At 44.0% G+C, this 12542-nt stretch overlaps 2 protein-coding genes across 8 annotated transcripts in view; one reads left to right on the top strand and one right to left on the bottom strand.

Annotated features, from left to right (window-relative positions):
- Positions 1-12542, top strand: part of ANKRD11 (ankyrin repeat domain containing 11) — a 272080-nt gene that overhangs the window by 131900 nt on the left and 127638 nt on the right. The gene's annotated exons all lie outside the window — the stretch shown is intronic.
- Positions 11214-11735, bottom strand: LOC136312758 (thymosin beta-4). Its single transcript, XM_066242594.1, has one exon. It carries the CDS (start codon positions 11672-11674, stop codon positions 11540-11542), a length of 135 nt encoding a protein of 44 aa, XP_066098691.1. The 5' UTR covers positions 11675-11735; the 3' UTR covers positions 11214-11539.

The raw sequence follows: 12542 nt of genomic DNA on the forward strand, positions 1-12542 counted from the left end.
CTGTCAGATACCTATGTCTGAATAATATGTGTTTGTATATCAGTCATTCTTTCACAGAAAAATAGGTTCCTTGAAAAAGTGCTTTTCCTGGAGAGAACTGTTGTATTTTGTACACAGCAGAAATGCTTCATGCATACTTCTTATATGTCATAGGATATAAAAAATTAGGCAAGGCTTAGGATTTAAGGAAATTAACAGTTATTTCATCATGGAGATTAAGAAAATTGGATCTTTGAATCATTAGTACAAATATCACCCAGCTAAAAAGGCAGTGTTATTATGAAAAAAGTTTCAAAAGAGTTGCAGGGATCCCTAAGGGTTCTTGGATAACACTTTGGAAACAGCTGTACTAAGAAAAAATGTAGCTGAACAAATTACTTCAGCCTAAATGTTTATCAAAAGTTAAACATTTTATAGCCTCAGAAAAATCTGACTGTGTCCATTCCCTTCCTATCCTCCAGTATATAGATCATGAATTTGTGGGCATTTTCAGAGGGTACCCTTGACAATGAGCACCCCTTCTGCAGTCATGGAAATATAAACACTGGCTTTCATTGAAAGTGGGTATGTGTATCTGTACTGGGTATGTGTTCATACATTCTGTACATCTTCAGTTGTGTGTTGCTTCACTGTTTGCCCTTCCTCTGATCTTGTTATTAGTTGTCTACTAGTAGTAAGTGGATTGAGCACCACAGTGCAGGCAGGGTTCTTGAGTGATAGTCTGTTTTTAGGTGCATGGACTCTGTTCTGGTAGGTTGCTGGATGAGGTCCAGCCCATTCCTCTGGCATTGAACAGCCTTTCCCTGGGGCTCATCCAGTTTACTTGCATAATTCTTCCTTTTAAGAAGCTGCTTTGGCTGGCTGAGTGGCTCAGTTGGTTAGATTGTTGTCCCAGTACGCCAGGGTCTCTCAGGTTTGATCTTCAGTCAGGTCACGTAATAAAGAAAAAAAACTGTCTCAAAATTGTGCATCTTATATATTTAAGACTCTGATTCTCTTGGATTATTTCAGTTATTTTGCCCTCTCTTGATTCAGTTTAGTCTTGTCTTGTAGTTCAGGGTGGTTACTTGATTTAAACATTTGTCTTTGCTTTTCTGAATTGCAAAATTGCTTGAAATATATTGTTATATATTTGACAGTTTGGAGAACATTTTAAAATTATGGAGTCTTGTATACTCAACTTTTATTATAATTTTTTTTTTTTTTTACAGAGATAGAGTCAGAGAGAGGGATAGACAGGGACAGACAGACAGGAATGGCGAGATGAGAAGCATCAATCATTAGTGTTTCATTGCGCATTGCAACACCTTAGTTGTTCATTGATTGCTCTCTCCCATGTGCCTTGACCGTGGGCCTTCAGCAGACCAAGTAAGCCCCTTGTTCAAGCCAGCGACATTGGGTTGAAGCTGGTGAGCTTTTTGCTCAAACCAGATGAGCCTGCGCTCAAGCTGGTGACCTCAGGTCTTGAACCTGGGTCCTCTGCATCCCAGTCTGACACTCTATCCACTGTGCCACTGCCTGGTCAGGCTATTATAAATCTTTAAAACAAGTGCTATCTGAATCGTCTGCAATGAGATCTTGAAACGGAGTTTCTAGTAATTCTAGAGCTGATTTGCTTTAATTGGAAATGAGGACTAAACCTTTTCTTTCAGTAACTCAATAACCTCTTTAAGACATTTATTAGGAAATTATGACATACAATTTTTTTTTTAAGTGAGAGGAGGGGAGATAGACAGACTCCCACATGTGCCCCGAGTGGGATCCACCTGGCAACCCCCATTGGGGCTGATTCTTGAACCAACCAAGCTATCCTCAGCACCTGGGGCTGATGCTTGAACCAGTCAAGCCACTGGCTGTGAGAGTGGAAGAGAGAGAGAAGGCGGAGAGAAGCAGATGGTTGCTTCTCATGTGTGCCCTGACCAGAGATCGAACCTGGGATGTCTGCACGCCAAACCAGTGCTCTATCCACTGAGCCATGGCATGTACAATCTTATAAGCATCTTTATTTTAGAGGTCTTTATCATAAGATAAAAGTCCTGTATATGAAAGTAATTTTTTTTCAGGTTTTATTGAGATGAGGAGAAAGTACTCTTAATTTTCTGTCAGAGAAGTTTTTTGTTTTGTTTTGGTTTTTTTATGTAATTTTTTAAATTTTTAAAAAATTTTTTATTTATTCATTTTAGAGAGGAGAGAGAGAGGGAGAGAGAGAGACAAAGAGAGAGAAAGACAGAGGGGAGGAGCTGGAAGCATCAACTCCCATATGTGCCTTGACCAGGCAAGCCCAGGGTTTTGAACCGGCGACCTCAGCATTTCCAGGTTGACGCTTTATCCACTGCGCCACCACAGGTCAGGCCCAGAGAAGTTTTTTGATTATTGAAAGTATTATGACAGGGTTTGAGGACTCAAGGCCATTTATTATCCAGTGACCTGGAAGCTTAGTGGGGATTGCAATCTTGGGTGTGATACATTGTGAGAGAACCAGGCTAAAAGCTCCTGTTGTCTTCGCAAACCTTGTGAATTGCTCTCATCTCTGGATTAGACTATGCACATAGCTGCTGTGTGCTCTCTGTGGAAGCTCACTCTGCACTGGGCCATGGTAAAAGAAGCTGGAGAGGAGCATCCCTATGAATTGCTAGCATTGTTGGGTTTGCATATTCAACTGTATGTCAGCAACACCCACTTCCTTTTTTTTTTAAATTTAGTGAGAGACAAAGACATACTCCCAAACTCACCCTGACTTGGATCCACCTAGCAAGCCCCCTAGAGGTCAATGCTCTGTCCAGTCCCCCCACTCCCTCAGCAGCTAAGCTATTTCAGCACCGGAGAGGAGGCCATGGAGCTGTCATTTGCACCTGGGGCCAAATTGCTCAAACCATTTGAACCATGGCTGCTGGAGGGGAGAGGTGGGTGGAGAAGCAGATGGTATCGTCTCCTGTGTGCCCTGACTGGAAATCGAACCCTGGACTTCCACACTGGGCCGATGTTCTACCAAGTGATCCAGTCATTCAGAGCCCCACTTCATTTTTGAACCGTGGTAATTGGAGCTTTCCTTATTTTAGCCCTCAGAATTAAATCACTCTATTAGAACTTCCTTAGTGATTCTTTTTTGGCATACATTTTATTTATACACCTACTCATGTAAGTCAAACTGATAATTCTCACTGTCCGACTTGTTTCCTACTGTTCAGTAAATACTTAATGCTTGTTATGTACAAGATGCTGTTTCAAACTCAGCTGGTTTTCCAGGATGAAGAGTAACTGCACCTGGAATGCTTACTGTCAGCATTGGGTCAGATGCTTCACCTTTTAATCCTTAAAGATTCTCTGAGGTGGGCATTATTATTCCAATTACAGAAAAAATTGGAAGTTTAAAGTGTGTATGAGGAATTCCCGCAGTGTGGGGGGCGTGCTCTTCCATGAGGCCATTGTGTCACTGTGAGCACAAATGAAAATGTCTTTCTGTTCTTAAGGCAGTTAACCAACTTGCAATAATATGCAAGACCCACGGAAAGACCAGCCAGAAGCTCCTGGGAGAGGAAGTTTGCAATGGGAAGGGAGGAGACCCATGTCACTTGGAGGTTGGGGTGGACAAAGGCTCCATCAAAGAGGTAGCATTTGGGTGGATTTTGCATAATCGGTAGAATTAGAACAAATGGCCATAGGGAGTTGAAAAGGAATTTGGGGTGAAGAAAACAGAATGGGCCTAGAGCAGAGAGTTGCCTGATGTGTCTCAAGGTTTGGCGCACAAGCAAGTTTGGAATGCCAGGCCAATGAGTGTCCTGAAAGGTGGTGAGCAGAAGCAGGTTGTGGGCAAAACAGCTGTGTTAGGCTTGCTCACTGGTTTACTGGCTGCAAGCACTTTGCATGAGTAGTGCGTTAGCATGTGGCAGAAAGCCACATGTGTGTCTCTATGAAAAGCTATGGGTGCTTTTCCTTAGGGGCGATTCTCCCAGATTGCTCTCCCACCACTGTCAGGTGCGGTTGCCTGATTCCCTCAGCAGCCACCATGACGGGCGTTTTTCCTGATCCATCCCTTGCCCTCCACTAAGAAAAGCAGGTTTTCCTTTACTTGCAATAAACGGATATGGCCTGACGCTTTCTGGCTCTGCAGTTTCCCTGTCGTCTGCCTGAAGTCAGTGCGAACCTGCTTGTTCTCAACCACAAGCATAACACAGGTATTGGAAGAGGATTGTGCGGCAGGAAGCCCACTGAGGCAAGCACAAGGCCCTATCTCCATTGCTGCTCTGGGTTGGAGGGTCCAAGGAAGGGGGCGCTCCACAGAGTTTGGGGCTTGGGAAGCTGGGCAGCTAGATCCTTGAGGCATGGTGATTAGGATGATAGTGTCACCGTGGAGGCAGGAGACAGAGAAGTGGCTGATTGGAGAAGCTGTGGTTGGGCATGATGGATTTGAGATACCAGTGTAAGGAGTGACTGGGATACCAAACAGGCAGCTAAGAGGGACATTTAGGGTTTGGGAGATACCTTAGGATAAGAAATTGAGGCCTGGAATATCCCTTCGGGGGGAGGGTACGCTCATACAGATTTTATTTTTTTTAAGATAAAAAAAAAGAAACATCTATCCATAAAATCAATTTCTCCCATTGTAATGCTGGTGGCTGAGGCCAGGCAGGTTCACATTGGATTCAAGCAGACAGTAGAGGAACTCTGGAGCCAGAAAGCTTAGGGCCATTCCAGTTTAATAGATTCTTGTAATGGTGGACGAACAAACAGGCAGGGGAAAAATGCTTCTCACTGACGCAGATGAACGAACAGCAAAATATGGCCCCTTACAGTGGTGGGCAAGCGATCTGCAGTCTGCCCTGAGGGCAAGTACCCATACCGTACATAGGCTAATTACTACATATTTAAACCTTACAATTTTTTTAGGTGGTTTTTTTTTTTTGAGACACAGGCAGACAGACAGGAAGAGAGGGAGATGAGAAACTTCAATTGATAGTTGTGTCACTTTTAGTTGTTCATTGATTGTTTCTTTTTTTTAAATTTTATTCATTTTTAGAGAGAGAGAGAGACAGAGAGGGAGAGAGACAGAGAGAGAGAAGGGGGAAGGAGCTGGAAGCATCAACTCCCATATGTGCCTTGACCAGGCAAGCCCAGGGTTTCGAACCGATGACCTCAGCATTTCCAGGTCTACGCTTTATCCACTGTGCCACCACAGGTCAGGCCATTGATTGTTTCTTATACTTGCCTTGATCAGGGGCTCAAGCTGAGCCAGTGACCTTGGGCCCAAGCCAGCGACCATGAGACCATGTTGATGATCTCATGCTCAAGCCGGTGACCACAGGTTTCAAACCTGGGACCTCGGCATCCCAGGTCAACACTTTATCCACTGTGATACCACTGGTCAGGCTCACACAGTCTCTTTTTTTTTTTTTTAAATAAACTTGAGAGACACAGACGGACAGGAAGGGAGAGAGATGAGAAGCATCAGTTCCTCATTGTGGCACCTTAGTTGTTCATTGATTGCTTTCTCATATGTGCCTTGACCAGGGGTGGGGGTGGGGGGCTCCTGCTGAACCAGTGACCTTTGAGCTCAAGCTAGCGACCTCAAGGTTTCAAATCTGGGTCCTCTGCATCTCAGGGCAGTGCTCTATCTACTGCGCCACCTCCTGGTCAGATTCACACAGTCTTAATGTTACTTTTTTCCCCCATGCAAAGTGTGTGTGTGTGTCAGAGAGAGAGAGAGAGGCAGACAGGAAGGGAGAGAGATGAGACGCATCAACTCTTTGTTGCAGCTCCTTAGTTGTTGATTGCTTTTTCATATGTGCCTTGACAGCAGAGTGAGTGATCCCTTGCTCAAGCCAGCTACCCTGCGCTTCAAGCCAGCGACCACGGGTCATGTCTGTGATCCCACGCTCAAGTCAGCAACTCCATACTCAAGCTGGTGAGCTCATACTCAAGCCAGCAACCTTGGGGTTTCAAACCTGGGTCCTCTGCCTCCCAGTCCAACACTCTGTCCACTGTACCACTACCTGATCAGGTTCCCATGCAATTTTAGGGTTTTAGGATGGTTAAAAGAAGCAATAACAAATATGTGCTTTAGACTGAAGCCTCATCAGAAGAGCCCATGATATCGAACTTGATTTCCAGATATCTGTGGTGAGGCTTAAGGAGTTTGAGATTATCATTCAGTAGTCATTTTTGTTTGTTTTACCTTTAAGCAGGTCTTTCCTCTTTGTCAACCACCCTACCCCACCACTTGTAAGGTTGACTTCCTTCAGTTTTGGGGTATAAGGGATGTGACCACATGAGCCAGAACACAAAAGAACAAATTAATGCAAGGAGTGGGAAGATTAGGACACTGAGGTTCCAGGTTCAAAACCCAAGGTTGCCAACTTGAGCTCAGGTCCAGGTTGAGCGTGGGATCATCAACATGATTCCATGGATGGTGGCTTGAAGCCCAAGGTTGCTGACTTGAGCTGAAGCTTGTTAGCTTGAGCCAGGCAGTCACTGGCTCAACTGAAGCCTCCCAGTCAAGGCACTTAGAAGCAACCAATCAATGAACAACTAAAGTGCTACAACTATGAGTTGGTGCTTCTCATCTCTCCCCCTTTCTGTCTGTCTGTCTGTCTGTCTCTGTCTCTCTCCTTAAAAACAAAAACAAAACATGAGAGGAAGTAAAATCTACCTTAAATCCACCATCCTCACAGTGAGTATTCTTAACTACCCTTAAGTTGTGGGCAGTTTCTTTTATTTTTTTTTTTGTATTTTTCTGAAGCTGGAAACGGGGAGGCAGTCAGACAGACTCCCGCATGCGCCCAACTGGGATCCACCCGGCATGCCCACCAGGGGGCGATGCTCTGCCCATACGGGGCGTCGCTCTGTCGTGACCAGAGCCACTCTAGCGCCTGGGGCAGAGGCCAAGGAGCCAGTGACCGGGCCATCTTTTGGTCCAATGGAACCTCGGCTGCGGGAGAGGAGGAGAAGAGAGAGAGAAGAAGGAGAGGGGAAGAGGTGGAGAAGCAGATGGGTGCCTCTCCTGTGTGCCCTGGCTGGGAATTGAACCCGGGACTTCGCACGCCAGGTCGACGCTCTACTACTGAGCCAACCGGCCAGAGCCATGGGCAGTTTCTTTATTGACTTTATGTGTACCTGACCTATCAATTACAGTTAGTCCTTTGTATCTGTAGGTCTGCATCCATAGATTCAACCAAACACAGGTGGAAAATATTTTGGGGAAAAAAATGTTATTACTGATGGGTACTATGCTCTATACTGAACATGTACAGACTTTCCCCCCTTGTCATTATTTTGTAAATAATTCAGTATAATAATTATACAACATTTATACTGTATTGGGTATTATGAGTAATCTAGAGATGATTTAAAGTATACTGGAGGATGTGTATACGTTATATACTATACTTCCTTTTATATATATAAGGGACTTGAGTATGCACAGATTTTGGTATCTGTGGGGAATCATGGAACTTGTAATTCCTGAGGATAATGAGGGAAAGCTTGTTTCAGAAGAGGGTATTGAAATCTCTGACTATGTACTGTATGTGGTTTTATGTATTCCTGCATGCAGTATTTTAAAAAATCTCCCCATTGATTTGAGAGAGAGAGAATGGGGTGAGGCAGAGAGAGAGAGAGAGAGAGAGAAAAAAAAAAAGCATCAATCCACTTTCTACTTTGTTCCACTTAGTTGTGGACTCACTGGTTGCTTCTCATGTGCCATAGATGAGGATTGAACATACGACCTTGGTACACCAGGCTGATGCTTTATCCACTGAACCACCTAGGCAGGATCCAGTTTCTTTTTACTTCATTCATTTTTGAATCTCAGTTACTAAGTTTATATAAATATATATGTTTGAGACATATCCTTTTGATGAATCTCCCTCTTTATTATTATGAAAATGACCTTATTCCTGATGGTTTTCTTTGTTCTGCAGTTTATTCTAATATTAAAATACTTTTAATTCTTTTGATGAGTTATAGTGTTTTATCTTTTCCATCTTTTTAAGTGTAGAGTACATGTATGTATGTATGTATTTTTCTGAAGTGAAAAGCAGGGAGATGGAGAGACAGACTCCTGTGTACACCTGACCAGGATCCACCCGGCATGCCCACTAGGGGGTGATGCTCTGCTCATCCAGGACATTGCTCCGTTGCAACCAGAGCCATTCTAGTGCCTGAGGCTGAGGCCATGGAGCCATCCTCAGTGTCTGGGCCAACTTTGCTTCAGTGGAGCCTTGGCTGCGGGAGGGGAAGAGAGAAACAGAGAGAAAAGAGAGGGGAAAGGGTTGGAGAGGCAGATGGGTGCCTCTCCTGTGTGCCCTGGCCGGGAATTGAACACAGGACTTCCACTTGCTGGGCTGACGCTCCACCACTGAGCAAACCGGCCAGGACTACATGTCCTTATTTTTAAAAAAGGTTCTTGTCGGCCTAGCATGCGGAGGACCCGGGTTCGATTCCCGGCCAGGGTACACAGGAGAAGCGCCCATTTGCTTCTCCACCCCTCCGCCACGCTTTCCTCTCTGTCTCTCTTCCCCTCCCGCAGCCAAGGCTCCATTGGAGCAAAGATGGCCCGGGCGCTGGGGATGGCTCTGTGGCCTCTACCTCAGGCGCTAGAGTGGCTCTGGTCGCAACATGGCGACGCCCAGGATGGGCAGAGCATCGCCCCCTGGTGGGCAGAGTGTCGCCCCTGGTGGGCGTGCCGGGTGGATCCCGGTCGGGCGCATGCGGGAGTCTGTCTGACTGTCTCTCCCTGTTTCCAGCTTCAGAAAAATGAAAAAAAAAAAAAGGTTCTTATAGGCAGCCTGGAGTTGAGTATTGCATTTTTAAAAAACCCAACCTGACAATCTTTCCTTTTTAAAGGGTGTTTAAACCATTTACATTTACTGTGATTATTGGTATGATTAAGTTTAAATCTACTGCTGGTACCTCTTTAAGTATGAGAATCTTAAAACAGTGTACATTCATGTCTTCCCTCCTAGTCTTCTTGCAGTTGTTTTCTTACATTTTTTTTTACATGTATTCTAGACCCCATACTTCATTGCCATTGTTTATACAGTGGACCATCTTTAAAAGAAAAAGTCTGATGAATCTGCCTGCATCATTGCCATTTTTTTGGTGCTCTTCATTTTTAGTGTAGATACCTATTTCCATCCAGTGCCGTTTCTGTCTGGCTGAAGGACTCTTGTAAGCATTTCTCATAGCATGGTTCTGCTCATAAGTTCTTTCAGTTTTTGTATGTCTGAAAAAGTTTTGTGGGTTTTTTTTGTATTTTTCTGAAGCTGGAAACGGGGAGAGACAGTCAGACAGACTCCCGCATGTGCCCTACCGTGATCCACCTGGCACGCCCTCCAGGGGCGATGCTCTGCACACCAGGGGGCGATGCTCTGCCTCGACCAGAGCCACTCTAGCGCCTGGGGCAGAGGCCAAGAAGCCATCTCCAGCGCCCGGGCCATCTTTGCTCCAATGGAGCCTTGGCTGCGGGAGGGGAAGAGAGAGACAGAGAGGAAGGAGGGGAGGGGTGGAGAAGCAAATGGGCGCTTCTCCTATGTGCCCTGGCCGGGAATCGGACCCGGGTCTGAAAAAGTTTTAATTTTAGCTGTGTGTATATGAAATTACCTTATTGAAATAATTCACCCATGTAAAGTATTACAGCAAATGATTTTTAGTGTATTCACACGGTCTCTATTTTTGGAAGGATTTCAGTGGGTGTCGGACCCCAAGTGACAAGTATTTTTCTTTGAATTCTTCAGATGTTGCTCCCGGTTTTGTGCTCATGTGTTTCCCATGGGAATCTGTTGTTATCCTTGTGTCTGTTCTTCTCTGTGTGGTTTTTCTCTCTGGCTCTTTAAGATTTTCCATTTATTTCTGTGATGCACCTTGGTGCAGTTTTCTGTATGTTTATTTAGCCTTGGGATTAATTGAGCTCCTTAGATTTCCAAGTTTATAGTTTTCATCAAAATTTGAAAACTGTAAGGCTTTATTGCTAAAGGTGTTTTTTCTATCCCTCATCCTCTCTGGGAACTCCAATCACACATCTGTTTATTTGCTTGCAGTTGTCCCAGTTCACTGACGCTTTGCTCATCTTCTCTCACAATCATCTATTCTTTGTTCAGCTTAGGGTAGTATGGAGGTCTTTGATCTTTCAGTTTGAATGCTGTTTTGCTGTTAATTCTGTCAAGTGTGGTTTTCATCTCCCAGGGTGTCATTTTCACCTCTACAGATTCATATACTTAACATGTCTCTAGTTAAGTTTTTTAATATTGGGCAACTCAGTTATTGTATCTGTTTAATGGTTGTGTCTGCTAATTTTGCCGTGTCAATTCTGGATTGGTTTCAGTTGATTGATTTTACTCATTATGTGTTATATTTTCTTAACTACATGCCTGGGGATTTTTTTTTAATATACTTTTTTTTTTCTTCAGAGACAGAGAGTCAGAGAGAGGGCTAGATAGGGACAGTCAGACAGGAACAGAGGATGAGAAGCATTAATCATTAGTTTTTCATTGCACATTGCTACACCTTAGTTGTTCATTGACTGCTTTCTCATATGTGCCTTGACCGCGGGCCTTCAGCAGACCTAATAACCACTTGCTCAAGCCAGCGACCTTGGGTCTAAGCTGGTGAGCTTTGCTCAAACCAGATGAGCCCGCGCTCAAGCGACCTCAGGGTCTCGAACCTAGGTCCTTTGCATCCCAGTCTGACGCTCTATCCACTGTGCCACCGCCTGGTCAGGCAATATACTTTTTATTGTGGAAAAATTTTAGATTTATAGAAAAGCTGTAAAGATAATAGAGAATTCCTGTGTATCTCTCATCCAGCTTTCCTTAATTGCTAATATCTTACATTACTATCGCACAATTGTCAAAACAAACTAGGGTTGATTCATTACTATGAATTTTACTGCAGACTTTATTCATTTTATTCAGATTTTCTCAATTCTTACCTAATGTCCCTTTTCTATCCCAGGATTCCATTCAGCACCATTTAGCACCATTTAGTTGTCCTGTCTTTTCTGTCTTCTGTTTGAGACAGTTTCTCAGTCTTTCCTTGTGTTTTGTGACTTTGATAGTTTTGGAAAGCATCCTTCACATATTTTGTAGAATGTCCTCTATTTGGGTTTGTCTCAGTTTTATTCTTTTTTTTTTTTTTTTCTTTTTTTTTGGTTTTAAAACTTTTTATTTGCATATTAAAAAATTGTGCATTCCAATAATTAAAATCACTTTAACAAAAAAAAAATGGCACTCTGATTAAACCGCATTTAACAGCCTGCAGGACCCCTTGGATCAGGTTGGTTTTTACTCTAGATTTCCCTGTCCCACCCAGTTTCTTCCTTCACCAACATGCAAGTTCTTTTCCTTCCCTGCCAGCCAGACAGGCCATGGGATGGGAGAGGCAGGTGCGGCCTTCATTGTCAGTAGTTCTGATGTGAAAAGGGGCAGCACAGTCATTTAAACTGATCCAACCTCTTTGCATCTTACAAAGTTAAACAGCTAAAAGAAGTAAAATAAGAAGGCAATGCTTGTGGAATGTACAGTGCATATTGGCGGGGCGTGCCTCATTACGATTCGCCGGCTTGCTTCTCCTGTTCGATCGTTTCTTTCGAAGGCAGCGGATTTTTCTCTTGCGTTTCGGTCTTCTTCAATTTCGACTTATCGAATTTCTCAATCTCAGCCATATCGGGTTTGTCAGACATGCTTGCAGAGGAAGCCGAGCGAGGTGCGCGATCCAGAGAGATGTCCGATCTGCTCAGTGGCTGCCGCCAAGTCTCAGTTTTATTCTTAGACCTGGGTTTTAGTTTTGGAGAGAGATGACCACAGAGGCGAAGTGCTGGTTGTTATCATGACTTGTAGGATATTGACCTTGGTCACTTGGCAAATTTCCTTGCACTGTGTATTTACCATTCCCATTCATCTTCTTCCAAATGCTAGAACTAAATCCAGTGCACATGGGGAAGATTTGTCTCTTCTTCCCATTTCTTTATTCAGTTTTTTGTTTTATTATTTTATTTTATTTTTTTGAGAGAGAGAGATAGAGTCAGAGGGACAGATAGGGACAGACAGACAGGAAGGGAGACAGATGAGAAACATCAATTCTTCGTTGCGGCACCTTAGTTGTTTATTGATTGCTTTCTCATATGTGCCCTGACTGGGTGGGGGGCTACCCCAGAGCAAGTGACCCCTTGCTCAAGCCAGCAAACTTGGGCTCAAGCCAGTGACCTTGGTCTTTAAGCCTTTGACCTTTGGGCTCAAACCAGTGACCATGGGATCATGTCTATGATCCCACGCTTAAGCTGGCGACCCTTCATTCAAGCTGATGAGCCCGTGCTCAAGCTGACAGACCTTGGGGTTTCAAACCTAAGTCCTCTGCGTGTGTCCCAGTCCGACACTTTATTCACTGTACCACCGTCTGGTTAGGCAGGTTTTTTATTTACATCAATATGGATTCATGTATATTTATTTCATACCTTTCTTCCCTTCCCCCTCTCATATTGTTTCGACTTTCATGCTTGGGAATATCTGGATTCCAGAGACTGTGAATTTTGCCTCACTGTGCACTGCAGC

The sequence above is a fragment of the Saccopteryx bilineata genome, chromosome 9 (assembly GCF_036850765.1).
Source record: "Saccopteryx bilineata isolate mSacBil1 chromosome 9, mSacBil1_pri_phased_curated, whole genome shotgun sequence".
NCBI lineage: Eukaryota > Metazoa > Chordata > Mammalia > Chiroptera > Emballonuridae > Saccopteryx > Saccopteryx bilineata.